At 48.3% G+C, this 20,071-nt stretch overlaps 1 protein-coding gene across 2 annotated transcripts in view; it reads right to left on the bottom strand.

Moving 5' to 3' along the window:
* mpp7a (membrane protein, palmitoylated 7a (MAGUK p55 subfamily member 7)) overlaps positions 1 to 20,071 on the bottom strand; it is an 89,126-nt gene that overhangs the window by 11,271 nt on the left and 57,784 nt on the right. The window contains exons 11-14 of one of the 2 annotated variants that reach the window (XM_036520656.1): positions 15,658 to 15,678; positions 14,641 to 14,682; positions 5,780 to 5,950; positions 1,788 to 1,868 (exon numbers count right to left, since the gene is read on the bottom strand). In XM_036520656.1, coding sequence (XP_036376549.1) covers positions 1,788 to 1,868; positions 5,780 to 5,950; positions 14,641 to 14,682; positions 15,658 to 15,678 — 315 coding nt within the window. The remainder of the gene's footprint in view (positions 1 to 1,787; positions 1,869 to 5,779; positions 5,951 to 14,640; positions 14,683 to 15,657; positions 15,679 to 20,071) is intronic. The other variant, XM_036520657.1, reaches the window with a different exon arrangement.

Raw genomic sequence — 20,071 nt, 5'->3', positions numbered from 1 at the left:
TGGAGGAAAACTCTGCGATGGGATTTTAATACTAGTGACATTTCAAGTGTCAGACTCTGAATAACCCACATCCATTATGCACTTGTGTGGAACAAACACGGCAATTAATTTAAACTGTTGCAATTTCCCTCCCCCTAAATACACGATTACTTTGTTACTCTGCCCAAGATACATAAAACACACTGCTTCATTGGTTCTAACATGTCAGTTTTCTACTTTGCCAAGTCAAAACTCTGTCCCTCAAATCTTGTCCAGACCCGCCTCCCCCCCCCCCCCCCCCCCAGCTCCCCAAACGCCCCTCCTTCCTCCACAGCGGTAAGGACTGCAGTCGCGGTCTCCGTTAAGCACCGTGGTTGGAACCCGTTCAGAATCATGGCAGGCTGTCATGCGGTCCTTATAGAGAAAAAGGAGCGGGGGTCTGAGCCAGAGTATGAGGCACTGGAATGGCATTCCTTCAGCAGGCAGAAACGGCTCCCCCCCCCCAACGCCATCACTCCGGGGCTGTCAGACTGGCCGTGAAAAGCTGACAATTACGGCGGAGGAGAAGCAGTCCAGCACTTGGGCTGCAGCGCCTCCCAGGCTGAGAGCGGGCCCGTGTGTTACTCACCCAGAGACACCCGCATGCGCGCAGACCCCGAGCTGTTAACCATTCACAGTCATACAGACCCTGAGATCTTATCCATTCACAATCATATGCACTCCGAGCTGTTAACCATTCACAGTCATATGGACCCTAAGATGTTAACTATTCACAATCACTGTGAACCGTACGCATGTGGACCCATGACTATTAATCACTCACAATTACCGTGAACCATGTGCACATGGAGTTGAACTACTGACTATTCACAATCACTGAGAACCACACACACACGGACCCCTCAGTATTAACCAAACACAATCATATGGACCACTCACTATTAAACCATCCCAACCGTCCCTTCTCTCCTTATTCATTCACTGTAAATCATGCCCATGTGGACCTCAAACTATTAACGATTCCCCATAATGTAGTCTCACTATCCACAATCATTGTAAACCACAATCAGTACAAACCACTGACAATTACTATGGACCCCTCACAATCACAGCAAACCATATCTAATTACCACCCACAGGACTAACCACACACAACCATAAAGCAACTCACATACATGCTTCCTTCACTATTCCCCACACGCACTCTCAGTGAACCACGCGCATGCGATCAGAGTGAAATATGTGAGTGTGGACACCTCGCTATCAAGCAAAGACGGTCATGGTGAAATATGTGCATCTGGATCCCTCATCATCAGCCACACGGGCACGCTGATCCCTCGTTTTTATGTATGCACACAGCACTCAGAGACCTATGCGCATTTAGCCCCCACGCTAGTAACAAAACAATCACAGTGCCTCTTGGCTATCATGACATAGGAGCGTCTATGTTTTTCCTGTACAGGTGTGGATGCTGTGTTTACCTATGTTCATGTAGATCCATATCTATATTAGCAGCAGAAATACAGAACTGTGGAAACTTATGTCTGAAGATTATATATGACATATGACTATATGACCACCTACCCATGGTCTCCACCAATAAATAACTGCTGAAATAGCGCTAGATAAGTTATAGGACCAGAAATTTGACAGTTCCTGCTTCGCAGGGGTGTCAGATAGTGGACACGAGATATTTCCTGAACCTCAGGGTACAGCATACAAGTGGAAAAGGGGCGACAGGTGGGTCTAGGACAGACTGGTCCTCCACCCCCCCCAATCCCCCCTCCCCGGCCGAGGCTCAGACTCACGTGGGATGGTGACGCTGAAGTGCTGGGGGTCCGAGATCAGCAGCTTCCTCTTCAGCTCATTCAGACCCACCCCCGTCGGGCCTGGAAGGGGAGTGCAAACAGAAAGAGAAATGAAACATGGCGGTCATTAAAAGACATCACTCTCACCAGAACGGCGCAGGCCCCCCTTGATCCCGCAAATGAAGAGAAGAGGAAAATGGCAGACGGAGTCAGGACCTGCAGGCCGCAGGAACGTGAAAACCTTTTTCCGTCGGATCGGGCCAAGGGGACGGACACTGACAGATCGTCCGCTGGTCTGGGCTCAGCACGTGTGTGATGGTGTTTACAGATGCGGCAGGACGCGGCGATTCCGCGCCTACGGCCGCCGCTGCTGGGAGGATGAGAACGGCCCACGGCCGAGGGCCTACTACCAGTACTGTAAATATGGCTGTGTGTCTGTGTGTGTGGGAGAGGGGGGAAAAAAAAAAAAGACGACACACGCACACACAGCCTGCCAAGGAGACAACTTTGTTGTGTTTCCCTGAACAGCCTGAAAAATCAACAAGGCCTTCATCCCACCAGTCAGCTGTGTTTTCCATCACTCGGGCTGGAGGAAGGGGGGGGGCAGAGGAGGGCGGCGGGGGGGTGAATGCGATATTGATTTGTCTGCGGCTCCGTAGCCCCGCGCATTTCCAAAACACAAGCCCTGGCGCACTTGCCTCCGAACCTCTCCCGCCTCCCGAAAGCAGCATTACTTCAGTGGGAATGAGAACCCATCTGATACTCATTTGAGGGGACCCCGGGTATCCGTGTTCTTTAAATAGCGAGGACACGGACAGACTGCCGAGCAGCAGCGTGCGCTTGGGTTCAGCGTACCCCGGTTCTGAGCGCCAGCACAAAGGGACCGTTGATATTTAAGCGGGATTCCTGAAATGCTTGTCATTCTAATCACCCATTAAATGCGTTCGCCTCACTGAGCGCTCCTTTTCACGGCAAATGTGTTTTGCAGGGCAAAATTTAATACAAACGAACATTGAGCTCTGTCACTGATGTAGGACTGAAGAAAAAAAGCCACACACACACAACGAAAGGGGAAAAGCTTAGCGAACGCTAACGATGTCCCGTTTCACTCCTGGGAGAGTATCGCTCTCCCCGCGCTATCTTCTTCAATGTGCTGTCCAAATTAACCTCCTGTTGAGTGGGGTTTGATCGATTGGAGTCAGAAAAGCAGCTGTGAACACAAAAGAGGGCTCTTTAACCCTCGCTCTGGGGGCTTCGCCGCGGTTTGCAGTACGGGTTATCTCCACCGCCACACACCAGCACCTTTATCGCTGACAATAAACATTCTGAACTTTCGGTTTCCTAATTTCTGCTTGGTCACACATGGTCCAGAGTCACACGTGCGTTAAGTGATAAAAGCTGGGCGTTTGGCAGATTTATTCCGCTTAAATGTTGTTAAACGAACCGATGGCCTCAGCTGGCTTTGCAAAGTGCAGTTTGGCTTTTTTTTTTTTTTTGCACGAACGGCGCACGTCTGCGTGAAGACAGCAATCAATCCTGCAGAGTTTTTCTCGAAAAAGTTCAGCGCGGCCCAAGCGTGGATTTATTGAGCCAAGGAAACGGAGTTACTTTTCAAATTCGCTACAAGGAACCAAGTGGAATTTGGTGCTGCTATTTAAAAAAAAAAAAAAAAAACGCAATGTATCACCGAGCAAGCCGGTGCTCTTAATGTTGTTGTAGGTGTTAAAGTCAGCGGAGCGTGGCGATACATGCTTTTTATGACCCGTATCGCAGCGGTAGACAGTACGCGGGCGGCCCCGCTCCAAGCTTCGCCGGAGTGACAAAGTTGTTTGTTCGAAACGAAGCTCGGCGGTTTCCCGCGGATGTTGGCACCCGGGCCGGCCTGCGTCAGGGCTCGCAATGAGCAGCCATGCCTGTTCGTATGAAAAATGGCCCATGCTTCCTTGCACTTGCGCAATTTCATTAAATAATTTTTCACTTTTTTTTTTTCCCCCCATCATTCGGTTGCGCTGCTGCTGTTGCTACCTCTGATATATGGCAAAGAGTTTTCTTAAAAACGCCGCAGACACGGATTAACTTGAAATTCCAAACCAAGCTTCTGTGTGCCAAAAATGCAGACTGTCATATTCATTAAAGAGAACAGCTAGAGTGCTCCCCTGGGGTTATCGCCGGAGGAGAAATAAGCAACTCTTTGTGTGTTGTTGTTTAACTCGGCTTTAACAATGTGACACAACAGCAAACCTTTAAAACCCACGTGTAGCAATTACGGTCCACTTCAGTGTTTTTCTTCTCCAATTGTTTCTCGATTATATTTAATTTTATATCGTGTTTTCTGACCCACTTTCCGGACCTATCAGGAATTTAATACTGTACTTACGGATTACCGAGTTAAACAACTGCCAGTAAAGGTGTCAGATCTCATTACTACCCTCATTAGAGAAAGAGCCTTTAATATTCAGACTTAATAACTTCCAGGCTAAATGCTGACTAGATCTGATGCTGTTGCAGTCGAGGGCCCTTGAGAGGCCTTTAGGCCTAACCCATACATTCCAACGAGAGAAGCCTTGGTCTGTTCAAATGGCCCTGCTACCCTTTACATCTAAACTAAGATGAGCCAACTTTATAGTTAATATGGTTGCTGTAAGTAATTTTGCTCCCAGCTTTTGGAAAAAAAAGCTTAAAAATATGTGGGGTAATACATGTGTGAAATGACCCAATACATGACCTGGTTTGCTCTGGAAGAATTATGTTACATTTCAAATTAAAACATTTTACAACGGGTGAGGAAACTATATATTTGGTGCTCAGATTTATTCATACAATCAACTGCTGTTTTTACAGTCACAGATAAGAATCTTGATTTTCCTAGAGAACCCTCTGAAAATGATCCCAAGTCACAAATATCATTTTTAGTAAGTGTGGGAGCCAAAAAAATTCATTAGTGTTTTTTTTTTTCAAATATCCACACCAATGAAGAAACACCTTAAGGCGATTTAAATGTCTAATGTGAACGAAAACAATGAAAAGAATGTGGTGCGTTTGAATGGAAAGTCGACGGGGCCAAGCCAAGCAGACACGCTTCCGCCATGTTTGGAACACATACACGCCTGCTCTCCTGCCTCATTTGGAGCCCGCGATTTAAAACGGCTCCTAAAAAGAGAGACTGCTCCAAAATAAAAGAAAAAAAAAAAGGTTTGGGACTCCGGGGGGAGCAAAGAAAGCAGAAAAACATAAAGCAGATCTCACCTCTCCTTCACGCTTCGCTGGCTCTGAAATTATCCATAGGTGTCCTCCAAATTACGGAACTTAATTGAAAATATTTACATTAGAGTGATCAAGAGGGGCAAAAAAAAAAAGAAAGTGCTTTCGGGAGAGGCATCCTCTGCTCGGGCCTGACAGCTTGGCAGGAAAATGGGTGAATTAAACACTCCAGACGACGTGGCCGGAACGTGACAAAGTCCATGCGTACACAGCGCTTTGCGTTCACCGCAAAGAGGCCCGGTCAGTCTGGACCTCCGCAGCTCTGAGCAGCACTCATTCGAGGAAAGGACAGAGCCCGTATTATTCATAATGTACATTTTCAGATTCATTTACTTTTAATCTTTATCAAAAAATCCCCCCCACCCCCACACACACACACACACACAACCCCTGCTGCACCCCCTCCCGAGAAAATAAAAAATGAAGAACACTAGCCAGGGTTCAGAGGTTTGTCTCAATCGGACCATTATACTAGAGTCGAAACTTTCATCAGAAGCACGCCTAAACTCTGCCAAACACTTTTCCACCTTTTTGGCATGTTATCAGACTCCCTGCAGACTCTGCAGGAGGTGCTCCTACTGTGTGTGTGTGTGTGTGTGTGTGTGTGTGTGTGTGTGCGTGTGTGCGCGTGTGTGAGAGAGAGAGCCTGTGTGCAGGAGGTACGATGAGGGCACGATCCGTGCCAAGCGCAATATCCCTGGCGTAGGGGTCACGAGCCATCTCACACTCACCGACCAGAACCACCAGCCTGTGCCGGGCCCCGGGCTGCCTGCGGTAGGGGGCCACCTCCTCGTAGGTGGGGACGTCGGCCATGTCGTACTGATCGCTCTTCTTGCACTCGTACATGGACTTGTTGGTCTTCCTGTCCCTCCGACTGAGGCGGAAGCTCCTCCTCAGACCCGCTAAAAAAAATAATTTAAAAAAAAGTCGATATTATTATAAGTCGATATTATTAAATAAGAAAGAGATGTATTTATATGAGTGTGTGTGTGTGTGTGTGTGTGTGTGTGTGTGTGCGTTTGTGTGTGTGAGCCTGCCCCTGTAGGTGAGTCAACTGTCAAACTTCTTAAAACAGGGAAAAACACAAACATGAGTGATGAGATATTTGAAACTCATGAGATTATTTGCAAAACGAATTAAAAAAAAAAAAAAAGTAGTCCCCACACAGTCTCTTGTTCTGATACACCAAGCACTAGCCAAGCAGCAGCTCCACAGAGGCAACTACTGCAGGTATATAACACGTCAACTTACACGATCTCCCTGGGTTTAATATTCAAGCACGTTTTTTCCCCCCACCGTAAATCTCAAGCACTCAATGGATGCATACATTTATATAGCTCATTGCATGGTGAGGTTACTCTCGTATTCTCAGGAACATAAAAAAGTTACTGTGTGGTCCTATACGTTTCTAGAGCCAGTCATGCTCTGTACCTGTAGCTTTTCCACCCACATCGCAGACGTGATTCATTCGTCTTTTCGGTTCTGCCTGGTGTCTGGCATGTTTTTAGCGCCCTGACCTTCTCTCTGCTCTCAACCACGAGGTCACTTTGAGAGCTAAGAGAGGGAGAGGGGGGAGGGGGGGGAGTCTAAACCTATTCTTTTTGCCATATATTAAATTGCTATATTTCATTGCTATGCGAATTTACTGCCAGTTGCTTCATGCTTGTCCAAAACGCAAAATTGCCGTGCTGTGATTTTTATTTTATTTTATTATTACTTTCTTTGTAGAGGGGGAATGCCCTTTGGCGGTTTGATTGGGGCACTTTTTACCGTTCCTGCCATGTCTGATCGGTTTATCATGCCCCGTGCGTCTAAAAAGGTCTGCCACCGCAAAGCCTTCCTCGAACATAATTTCAGAGCACGAGGGCCTGGTTTTAATGACGAACGGCAGTATCGAAAGACGAAACGCACCCTTCATTTGAGGAGCACGGTTTCGCATTTATGACAGATGCTAGTTAAACCAAAATCCCCAAACCAAAGACACCTAATATCCAATTTCTGCACAAGGCAGTAGGACATGGTTTTTTCTTTTTTTCTTTTTTTTTAGAGTGATTAATGAACTCGGGAATATGATGCAAGATGCCCAAGACAGATTAAGGCAGCATGAAAATTATGGGCTGGAAAGGGGGGAAAAAAAATCCGATCCAATCCTCTTAATACTTTCCACAACACCGAGAAACCACTAGCACTCTGCAGATGGGCGAGGGAGAGAGGCTACATTCTTCTGAGCCTGCTCTTTCCAAACAGCCACTTAATAAGGGGGACAAAGCAGACCTTCGCTGTGCAGCATATGAAACACGCCGTAAGTCAAACAACCCCAAAGTGCAATAGAGCGCACACACGCGTGTGTGTGTGTACAGCCTGGGACGGGTATCGTGTTACGGCAAACATGCGGACGGATTTTTCCACCGCGGGCACGGTGGGCCGCGCCACCCGTTTATAACCACGCAACGCTCGGCAGGGGAGAGGGACGTTTATCCTCATGTGACATCGATGGAACGATGCCGTTAAAAAAAAACGTGCATTACGTCATCCGACAGAAATGACAACCATTACTCATCCCGTTTTTTTTTTTTTTTTTTTTTGTTTAATTTTAAATGCACTGATTAGTCTATTGCCGAGTGAGTCATGAGGAAGAGGTCTGGATGAAGTTACGATTGCACCTGTTTACCCCTGACGGTGAGCCCACGGGATGGTCTGCGCAGAGAACGCAACATTAACGCTGTATTTGCATAATGACGATGCGCCGGGGGGCCGCTGAGGTCAGAGGCGGCCGGCGGCGTTTGGCAGGCTCTGTCAGAGCGGATCCGTTTGTCTCTGCTGGGCGGGCAGGTGCTTGGGCTTCTCCTACTGCTCTCAGCTGCAGGCAGTCGATACAAATTGCCGCTCCCGAGCAGACGGCCGGTTGCCGTAATCTTGGCCCTTCAGAATCACTTAAACCCTTCCAGACAGCTCCATCCAAATAATAAGGTAACCTCTCCCTGCGGTCGGGCTTATGTGGCGTAAATCAGTCAAAAAGCTCACGCACGAAAAACCAATCGGCTCTGTTACTGATGGGGGCAGAATTAAAAACCAAGGGAGGACAGCTAATTTGATCCAGAATAATAACAAAACAAAAAAAAAGACTCAATTTTCTTTGGATTTGCCTCTGTCATTGAAGTCTCCGTGTTTGGGCATGTGTCACTCTGTATTCTGGGTAAACTGATGCCATGGCAGTAGTTGGGGAATGTGTAGCTGTGGACCTGGGTCTGATTGGACAGTCAGTGCAGACAGGAGACAGGGCAGCGCATGGCTGTCCCAGCATCCATCTGAGACCGTGATGGTACCAGAGGTGCTTCCTCAGAGGGGAAGCACTCACACGCCTCCCGATGGTTTCCACAGCTCAGAGACCGGTCTACCGACAGCACCCCTGACAACGGGCCTCGAAATGCCACCACGTGATGCGTTTTAGGGCTAAGCCCGCCCCACACCCCGCGCGGTGTAAACACGCTTGCTGCCATCACCGCAGCAATGCCCGTTTTCTACCCTCCGTAATATCTCACAGCCACGCGGGAAATTTAAAAATGCGAAACCCCCCCCCCCATGCCTAGCGAATAGCTTACTAGCTTCTGGGTTTCCTGTCAGTGGTGTTCCATGAAAGGTACATTGCTACCTTTCCATTGGGGGGGAAAAAAAGATCACATACAAGCAACAAAACTAAGCTGCCGCAGATTTCCAGTGACTTTAACGAAGGGCCACAGGCCTGAAGGGACCCGGATACCTCAGCCAGCATGGATGATTATGCCGCAGTCATGGCTCGGACAGCGCTGGCGTTGTAGGTGGCGGTTTGAGAGTGATGTAATTGGCGCGCGATTGGCGGCAGTGGGCCCGTGGCTGGGGGGTTGGGGAGCTGTTTCGGAGGCTGAAGTCACCGTGCGGCGCATCGCTTTCTCCAGAGACGCGCTGACAGGTACCGACCCGTCCTGGCAGTCAGAAGGAGCCCCCGCCGAAGACGGACGACTGGGGATGACAGCTCCAGAATTAACTTTCTCTCGCGGCATTAGATTAAGTGAGCGTTACGCTTGACGCGAATGTGCGGTTTATCACTGCAACACTTACCCGGCCTGCAGCAAAGCGGGCACGAAATGTGGTAACCATTATGTGCTCTTTTTCTCATTATATGCACCAGTTGTTGTTTCAAAATCTGTTAAAGACTATTTCAGACGTCCCAGAGAAGGCAGAGGAGATGGCACCCTGAAGGCTTTCCCACACTGTTATCCATGGTACCTCGACGGGTGCAGAGGACCATGCACAAACGAAAAAAAATACTAGTTTTCTCCGAAAGAGTAAATGGCACCATTTATGCTGTCATTGCAGGAAATGTCTCCTTCTGGAAAACAACTGGTTGTTGTGAAACAAACCCCCCCCCAAACCCCCCTCCCCTAAAAAAAGTGTTTAGCGAGTCTGGATGTCCATCCACTCCTCCAATGACCACCAGGAGGGAGAGCGAGTGCGTGTGTGTGTGTGTGTGTGTGTGCGCGCGTGTGTGTGTGTGTGTGCCCCTCAGGGTTTTCAGCCGCACCGATGTTTACAATGGCCAGCGGGGGCCAGCACATTACCACAGCGTGAGACTCCCATGTTTTGGGAAAAGGAAAACGCCGTCCCAATGCGTCCGCCCACTGCGGGGTTCAAAAGGGAATCGGCCCATCCCTCTGCACAGCTGTGTGTGTGTGTGGGGGGGGGGGGACCCTGTCAGATGGACCAATGTGTCGCCTTCACCCGCTCCCCTGCGAGCATCTGCGAAAGGGCTTATGGGTGGCGAGACCTCCCTCCTGAAATCTCACACAACACAGCAGGCTTTTTGCTTTTCCCCTCGATCTGGAAATCATACTCCACACGCCACCGCACTGATGGTAATTGTATTGAAATTTAAACATGCTCTGGTCTTGGGGGGCCCCCCAGATTCTGTAGTGAGGGGCGTTTTTACCAATCCCTTGGGTCTGAGGCCATCTCTTTGCTGTCATGAATGAATTCCCTGTTTTAGGGAAAACTCCTGCCTCCTAGCAGGAAAAGACATAAAACCTCATGTTCATTCAAAGGAAAAAAAATGTACTGTACTTAGTGGTGATATCTCAAATATGTATCAAAACCCAGGCAATATCTGAAATATGTATCAAACCCCAGGTGATATCTCCAATATTTATCAAACCCTAGGTGTTTCGTGTGGATGTAAAGGAAAACAGTCTGGATAGAGGCAGCTATTTGCTAATATCATGGAAAGCGGTACCTTTTCCCAAGCGTTACGAGCATGAGTATTATACCACTCAAACCTTTTCTGGCCGAGAAATGCAGGCTTGATCAAAACGATATTTGTTTTCCTGCCACCCACCGTATTTCTCAAGCTCTTTGGGCGGAGGAATGTCTGGTATGAATGCTGCCTAATTTACGGAGGGAACCGGGCACACGCACGTCCCGCTGTCTTCTCACGGCTCCCGAGCCGGTCTCAGACCGCCGCGCGGCCCCCGATCGTGCCAGGAATGCCGAGCCGGAACGCGCGCCTTCCTGTCTGTCTCATCAATCGGCCGCCTGATCGTAGAGGTGCTCAGCAGACACGTGATCGCCGGGGTAAGCTGCCTCGTCCCGGGGCTCTCGTCGAGCTGCGACGGACGGCTGGCCCCCCCCCGGGAGAGGCGCAGGGCCTTGGTGCTGGCTCGGCGGCCGCGTGTCAGCGAGCGGCCGTTGACAGCCTTTTGAAAAAAGTCTTCCTGCGCTGGAATGCTACCGTTTCGTACGAGCTAATGAGAGCACGGTTTAACGACGAGAACAGGCCTCTCGGTCCATCTTAGCCTGTCATCCGCCAATAATCCAGAACAAATCTATCACTGTGTCAAGCTTGGTCTGGAAGAATCCCAGAATCCACAACTCCACTATAAATCCTGAAAACTTATTCCATGCAATTATAACTCTCTGTGTAAAGCACTTTCTAGTGTCAATGTGAAATTTACTTTAATATTTCCACCTGTGGGTCTGTTCAAAGAACCTACCACTAAATAGCCCCTGCCAGCCACCGCATCAATCCCTTGTGAATTTCAAATAAATTCTGATGTCTTCTCTCCCTGACAGGGAACTATTCATGCTGCTCTTCTCCGTACTTTTGTCAAGAACTTCTACATCATTTTTACAATGTGGTAATTAACTCATATGCAGTATTCTGAATTTGGTCGTTGTATTGGCACTGTATCCTTTAAAATATAACTATTTTGATTCACAGTCTTTATGATCTGCTATATGGTCCTAGTATGTTATTTTCTTTCTTTGCTGCCCTAACACAATGTCTTGATCCTGACAATGGAATCTATTACTTGTGCCTCAAGTATTTCTTCCTCTCTGTATGAACAGAGGTCCCAATACAGATCGCTGGGGGATTCTATCCTATACACACCTTGTTCACACACAATCTCTCTTACTGTTTCTCTTTTGAGTTTTTTCTGAAGGCATTTTTCAAACCAACAGGAAGAGAACACTTTTCCTCCTCAAAGGTTTTTGTTTAAGAAAAAGTTGCCTGTGAGGTGCTCCATTTTCACATAGCTTTCTACAGGATTGGAATCTTAATCAACCCATTAAATGCAGTGAAATGAGACACACACCTCCACAGGGAGCAAAACTACGTGAAAAACACCATTTTAATGTAATTGAACCTCAAAGAATGTGCGAACCCATTACTCACATAAAATTCGCCTTATTTACCCACATACATTAAATATCGGCAACCTAAAATCCGAGCCAAAAATGTAGAAGATGATATAGTGTTCAAATCTTCAACTGATTTTTTCACCCCACCTTTTGTCTCCCAGTTGTGAACCCACTGACAGATGAAATAATCTAGGTTTGGAAGCGGAGCGTTTTTATTTGACCGTGTCTCTGTTTTTCCATAACTGCATGCTTTAATTGGATTCAGGAGTTGATACCTTTTCCAGGTTTCTCCCCCTCACCGAAACCCACAATTTTCTGCAGGATCTATTGATGATGATTACAGCTCACACAGTTACGGTACCTATTATCTCTGCGCACGGCAGAGAATCTGAACCTTGTCACTCATCTCCCTCTGAAAAAATTAATCACGATTCGCACACAAATCTTAGGGAAATCACCTTTTCGGCTTCTTCCCTATAGAAAGAATGAGACCTCTGCGGCCAGGCTTCTTAATAGCCGTCTTAATCACTCCTGCTCGAGCCAGGGTCCCATAACGGTGTTTAAAGTTTAAAAACAGGGCCTCAGCTTCTCCCCTCAAATCTCTGGCACAACAGAAGGGTTTCCTACAGAGACCTAGAGCGCTGCAGGACCTGCTGATCGGTATGCAGGAGTAAAAAAAAAAAAACACACACGTGTTACAGGTAAAGTACTAGAATGCTGCTCGGGAGACTGCATACCTCAATGCCCCTTTAGTGCCGTTTGCCCTAAACTCAATCGTTTTCTTCCCAGTCCCGAAGGTAGTAATTTCACCAGAAAGACAGGTGGAGGGGTTAGAGAGAGGCAGGGGTGATCGGGTGATCTCAGCTCCAATTAAGCACATTAAGAGGTAATAATTTTACGTTTAGAGAGAACGAAGACAGATGAGTAACCATCCCCGGAGAGCAAATTCAAAATAACTTTGCGCATCGCGAAAGCATCTCTCCTGTTTTCACGCTACAAAGTATCGCGTGTCTCTATTCAAATCGTGCTGGCAGGCAGATTGTGCAGTGGTGAAACTCACGAATCCTGTTTGTTGTTTTGCAGGGCTCTCCCGGGCCGACTGCAGCCGGCCTGTGACAGAATTTACTGTTGAACACGTGAATACCATTAACTGTTCTGGGAACCCCGGGGCCGATGTTTGGGTCGCGCCTTAACAGAAAAATGAAAAGGTTGAGGTTAGACGCAGCAGGGTAGGGACGGCCCAGACGGAGAGAGAGAGGGAGGCTTTGCGGACGGAGCTTAAAAGGTTATCCCTATTGAATGACAACACCCTGATTGACTTTGGCAGAGATGGCCAGGCCACTTTAAGTCTAAACTTAAAAGAGTGCTGGATCGTCTGTGAAATGAAGAAGGAGAAAAAGGAAAAAAAAATTCTAACTTAACTTCTCGAACATGCTTTAAGCATCCAGAAACCAAACCAGTGCATGACCTCAGCCTTGTATCCGCCTTACAAAACACAGCGCAGTAGGTGTGGCTATGTTAAAAAAAAGGGGGGGGGGTGCTGGGGAGAAGCAGCCAGCGCCGGAGCGTGTCGCCCCAGTGAGCTAACTTATGATTTGTCCGGAAAGTGACAGCGGTAATGACAAGACGATAGCATTTTCCGCACGCAAAGCGGAATTGAAAACAGCGTCTGCGCTTGCTATAAAACAGGTCCGGGCTGCCAATCGTCCTCAGGGAGTCCGCGTTCGACGGGAAAGATCCGGGCGGCTCGTCCAAAAACGGAGAGCGGCGAGGAAACCGTCGCGTTTACCCGAATGCACTTCTCATTTACAAACAACATACACAGGGCGTGAGGGCAGCCAAAGAGCACACAGCGCTAAGGCTGAGAGCTACAGGGCTACAGAAAACACGCTCCTCTCCTCAGTCCCAAATGTACGTATCACTGATGAGCAGAAGCTTTCCTTTGTTCACAGGTAAGTGTTGACAGACCATAAAGATGAATATATATAAAAAAAAAAAATTATTACTGACATGTGATTGGAAGCAAATCATATGACAAGCTTCACCATCAAACTGTAGTGTGCTTTTGTGGACGACGGTCAGTGCATGAAGCATATCACGCTCACAGACAACTTCAGTCAGGGTTTGGAGCTCAGTGCATGCGTTGATGGGGTTAAAAAAGAAAGATAATAAAAACACTGATATTGAGAAAATATCTGATTTACAGATACTACAATACACAGTGGCACTGCTTCTTTCAGCTTTTTAAATGTGTTTTTCCAAACATTTCCGAACTCCGCAAATACTCTGAATACAGCATGTTGTACTCATTTCCTGTGCCAATTGTCTAATATTGGAATATCACGTTAATGTTGACAAAGTAAAAGAGAAAAAAAGCTCATACTCTTCCCAGCAGGAGACAACACCAAGCACAAAGCCATTACAGTGGAATTGCATGACCAAGGGCGGCCATCAGATTTCATTAGCGGAGATGTTAAACACGTGTCTTAGACTTACACTTACAACACACCAGACAAACAGCTCTGTTCCATTAACTGTCAAGCGCTGGAGCGGGGGCGAAAACTGAACACGGCACGACATCACGCTCGTTCACAAAGACAAAAAACAAACTTTGTTGGGGGCACCGTGGAGAGAGAGAGAGAGAGAGAAAGAGAAAGAGGGGGACAGGGACGGGGGGCAGGAAACGAGAGAAAAGCGGGAAGTGGGGCGCACAAAAAGAGCCTCTGTTCACACACCACGTCACAGATGAGGGTCACAGTATCACTGCTACAGTACAGCCGCACTGCTGTTAGTACCGCTACCACACAGTCACAGGGGGCGGGGCCAGGGCGGGGTTAGAAAGGGGCTGACGGGGGAGGGGGAGGAGGAGGGGGAGAGGGAGAGGGGGAGGGGACACAGAAAGTGGAAACAGGTGTCTCACCTATGTGGAATCCGCTTATATAGGCACCATAGTCAGCGTCCTCTGGGTACAGTGTAAGGGCACAGAGAGGGGAAGAGCAGAGCGACCAGAGAGGGAGCACAAGAGTTAGAGAGAGGCCAGGCAGAACATTCACAGATACAGGAAGTGACACGGTGTCTTCCTCCGGCTACACGACACCACCAAAGGCGGGCGACCCACAGGCACTACGCACTACAGCACAACACGTCACGGGAGACACAGAGACAAGCAGAGGTGTCTGCACGGTACTTTGAGCACCGCATTATGAATGACTTGCCATTCCCTCTCTGACATGTAGGTGGCGCTACGCGTGGCACAGATTTTTTTTTTTTCCCCACAGCCATGCAGTCTGCTGCCACACTGACGTGACGGCTTGGCACGCAGCCTCCGTTGAGAAGCATCACAGTGGCCACGTCACCATAAGTGGAATGGTTTATGCACTGGCCCGGGGAACACGTAAATGTGCTAGCCGCATCTCTGGGCATTTGGCATGATAAAGTTACAAGGATGAAAAGTGGGGGGGGGGGGGGGGGGGTGGGGATCTGGGGCATGAACAGTAAACTGCAGTTTCACATGAAAATTTCTGGGCGAACAGACACCCCAGGTCGTCTGTTTGTGTGAATCGGCTGAGATGGAGAGACGACAAGACAAGACATCAGAAGCTACACAAAGGAGGCCACGTTCCTCCCCGTCTGACAGACACGCTACGCTACACAGCAAGGCACTGAGAGGGAACCAATCAGCACGTCCTGGTTGATTGGGTGCCGTGTTTCCCCCCTGAGCCAATGAGCTTTGATCCAATGGGTAAGCGGGGTTAGGCGGTCCGAGAAGAAGTACCTTCGATTTCCTCTGCTGAAAGCGTATGCAAAGCAAGAACAAACAAAAAGAAAGAAAGAAATGAGAATTTGTTAAATTTGGCGCAAATAAAAAGGTAAAATGAAGTGTGGATGTGAGAGGAGGGCCAAACGAACAAAAGAGGAGTAAAGGAGGAACACCTACCACATTCAACAGCAACATCATCTTAGAAAAGAAAAAAACAAAGAAACAAAAGAACAACAGAATATTGTTAAAACCTTAAATGAGGCACACAATGACACAACACATGATTCTTATTGCAGATTGGGCCCTGATTCAAACGCACTGAACTCTTTGGGAACTTGAATGAAGACTCAGTGTTACATGCACGCGCACACACACACACACACACACACACACACACACACACACACACACACACACACACACACACACACAAACACACACTGTTGTGCATGCACACTCACATACACACACACGCTAACACATACGCGTGCACGCACACACACACACAAGCTCACACACGGTCAGACACTCATATGTTGAGACACACACATATGCACGCATGCTCACACACACGCACGCACACACACACACACACACACACACACACAGATCACACAGCTCATGGGAAGCATTACACAATACGAATACCAAACTTAACGAGGGCCGCCAGACGTGAGAAATCCCCCTTGTTAATCTGCGTACAGTAACACAGTATAGCGGCGCTCTCTGTCCGCGGCGGGGTCAGACACGCGCAGACGCATGATGCAATGGCAGAGGCAGGATGGAGTCTGAATAGGGCCCGTATCCTCCTCCAATGAGCAACATTTGGATCCAGTTAAGCCGCTTCCTTTTCATCATGTGGTCCCAATTCCGCCAAACAAGGTTAAATCAAAAAGTTCAAAACTTCTGCATCTATACTCTTCGGCTTATATTTTTCGGCTCGCCTTACAGTGTTGCGCTCCTCGAAAGAGTACAGTGCCCGGGCCCTGCGAGATGCGGCGTCGAGATACAGGTAATGTCTAGACATAACAGCTGTCACCGGCGATCGGCGGGAAAGTGCTTTTTAACCGCGGTAACGTACTAAGAGCGCCTCTTAAGTGCCGCTTACGGCGGGGCCGAGCTGAATCGCTTTCTTGTTCGCCCCCGTCCCGCTTCGCGTGTAGCGTGTGTTCGTGGGCCGTAATGACGTCCCCTCCACACTAATTTGATGTTCTGACTGAAACAGCTCCTGGAGGGCGCTTCAAAAGCTGAAAATGTCAGAGAAAGAGAGAGAGAGAGAGTCCGTGTGAAAGAGACGTCTATAAGTCTCGCTTAAAAAACAAAAAAAAAAACAAAAAACACGCCGCTACACGATGACGCACGCACTTGGACCCCCCCCACCTGCCATTTATGCACTGGGAAGGAGTTTTCAGTAGCCCGTCATGTGACATTTTTCACAGGATTAAAATCATAAATGTAAAAATGATACGGAAAGAAAAATGGAACAGAAAAACACCGAGCGGGGGCAGGGGGGGGGGTGAGAAAGCTCGTCGTTTTTAAAAAGGAACACATACTGTACTACTGTGTTTTCAGGTCCAAAAAAAAAAAAAAGAAAAGAAAGAAAGGGAGACATTTTTCCATCAAAAAAAAGGGGAAAGAAAAAAGAGAGAAAAAGAGAGGAGCTTCAGAGAGCAGTTTGTGCTGCTGTTATTGTCGTTACTCTCTCCGGCCAGCGCTGGCCGTGTAATGACAAAGGGCCCCTGTCATTTGGTAAGGCAGAGGGGTCGGTCCGCCCACACTGCGGCAGGAGCTGATCTTGTAAGGCCTGTGACAGGCCCTAATGGAACGGGACATGCTAGTTTGCACTGGGGATGTTACACCGTACTGATAGGCAGCAGCGAGGGTGGAGAGGGAAAGAGAACACCCCCCCCCCCCCCCCCCCCTCCTGGATCCAGGGGGCTCAGACAGGACTTGGAGGTGGAGGTGAGGAGGGGGGGTGGACTCTTGCAGTATTTCCTTTTCTTTTCACAGCACACTGCATCTGGCCTCTCCGGTGAACTCTCTTCCCTGATCCTGTAGAGGAGTCTTACGGCTCAGCAGACGGAGCACTCCGATAGGGCCCTTCTCTGGGGCAGCCTCACTGCAGATGAGTGTGCCGGTTGGGGAGAAGGTTCACTCTGTCACTAAGGAAGCTGATACCTGACACTCAGGAGGCCTTCCAACTGACACTGAGGAAGCTGCTCCACTAACACTAGGGACACTGCCCCCGCTAACACTAAGGAAGTTGCCCTACTTACATTAAGGAAGCTGCCCTACTTACATTAAGGAAGCTGCCCTACTGACACTAGCGAGGCTGCCCTACTGACATTAAGAATGCTGCCCTATTGACATCAAGGAGGTAGCCTCACTAGTACTAAGCAAGCTACCCATCTGGCCCTAAAGAGACTGCCCCACCTAGCTTTACTAGGCCAGTCTATGACACAATACCGTAGGCAAAGCTTTCTCTCGTTTATTGAATCAAGACGATGACTTATTCAGAATGAGATGTTTTTCATTTGGGTGCTTTTTTTTGATTTGTTTTGTTTTGGTTTTGAATTACAATCCAGTATAGTGGCAGAGTCTTTGCTTCCAAGTCCGTTAATGAAGTGCAACTTGCAACACAAACATACCAGCCATCTGGATTTAGTTCTGGGTGCATGTACTGAAAGAGCTACCACTGAGGCTAGAACGCTGTAGGTGATGTTGTGGTACATCAGGCACAGACACGCAGGACAGCTTGTCAGGCTGGACGGAAAACAACTGCTATGGATTTGCACAGCAGCAAAGACAACGGCTTGTAACGGCAAAGGTTGCTGGTTCCATTCGCGGGTTGGGCCGCCGCTGCTGTACCCTTGGGCAAGGTACTTAAATCCAGTTAATATCCATCCTTATGTGTAATATTCGGTTATATATAAAGGGATAACAGAAAAATGATATGCTATGCGAGTCACTCTGGATAAGACAGGCTGCTGGGGAAAACGTAACGTAATGGATAAAAAAAAAAAAAAACATACAGAGATGGATCTGAGCTGAACAGACTTCAGTGGAGTGTGTTAGTAAGTGTGAACGCTTTCTGTTCACACGCATGGGGATTAACTGGGACGTGCGGGTGCCAGCGATATCTCCCTGTTATGGTACGAGGCTGTAAAATAACCCCCCCGTCATCAGCGCAAGGAGGAAACAGAAATATAGGCTGATGTCACTCAGCTTCTTGGCCAACAAACACAGGCCTTTTCATTGGAGAGGCACTTGCTTGAACAAACTGTTAACTTGTTTCCAAGATGAGACCAGCGGAATTTTCCAGATGACATGAAATTAAATCTCTTTAATGCGTTTATCTATCCATCGGATAGACTTATTTACTGTCCGGGTTTTCTAATAAAATCTGGGGTAGATTAGGCCTACCCATCTGATTACAATTTGCACTCCGCTTCATAAATTCTGCCCACAGGATGACGAGAGCGCCCAATCTGACAGACTATGCAGCTTTATTCGAACACTATTCTTTAGCAGGTAAGCCATTTTTCTGCATTTTTATTACACGCCTTTACTCCCAAAAAAGTGCTTGCATTGGGTTTTGGATGAACTGGTGTTAACTGCTTTTTACCTTGACACATCTTACACCAAAGAAAACGTTTAATCTTCATCAGCGAGACAATGGGAGTCTGGGAAGACAATAAGGACCTGAAGGAGGAGACGGCACGCATCATCGAGAGACATAACTGCACCAAGGTGTTTGGCCGCGCGCGGCCCTTCACAATAAAATTGGACCAAAAAAAGAGCAGCTGAATGGTCTGACTGTCAAAAGTGTTGAGACATCTGCCATAAAATGCTCAAAAAAGCTGTCAGGATGCACACCGGCCTGGCAGAGAGAAGAATGGCTGGAGGTGAGCCAGGGAGCACGCTAACTCTGACGCTAACGGGAGCAGGGAGGCTACCCCTTCAAATAAGGCACTGGGTGAAAGAGAACGATTTCAACCGTCTCCGTTTCTCCAAAGACAGGGCCCAACTCATAAGACGTCTCCTCTAAAACGAACCTCTTTGGGGTTTTTTTTTGAGGCGGGGTCATTTTCAATGCACAGAAAGTCTTTACACAGAGAGCGTCACGCAGGGAGAGACGCCTCTATTGATATCTCCTGAGTGCAGCACAGAGCAATAAAGTGATGCTCTTCTGCCTCGCCGCCCAAGATCAATATTGTTGCAGGCTTGGGTGCTCCTGCTCTGGAAATGTCAGATCCCCCCGACAGGTTCCTCCGGCGCCTTTCAATTAAAAAGAGCTTATGAGTCGCAGGCCCCGCCAGACAGGCCTTCTTCTCAGGGCCAGTGTTGAACCAGAGGAAGTTCCCCTCGTTGCGGTTCGGACCGGGCGCGGCAAGCTTGCCGTATGCTGGTGCCGGCTGCTGCCCCCCACCCCTGTCTCCCACCACGGGCAAAAGCTGATATTCATTAGATAAACATTTGCAGGCTCGCGGAGACAAGCGCAGCACACATGACGGGAGCTCAGCTCGTCCCCGGCCCCATCCGTCATCCTCGGAGGCCCGTCGGGGGAGCTCCTACTGTACGATCACTGTTT

This window comes from Megalops cyprinoides, chromosome 2, assembly GCF_013368585.1.
Source record: "Megalops cyprinoides isolate fMegCyp1 chromosome 2, fMegCyp1.pri, whole genome shotgun sequence".
Taxonomy (NCBI): Eukaryota; Metazoa; Chordata; class Actinopteri; order Elopiformes; family Megalopidae; genus Megalops; species Megalops cyprinoides.
Note: the sequence above shows the minus strand (reverse complement) of the source record. Positions and strands in the feature narration are given on the sequence as shown.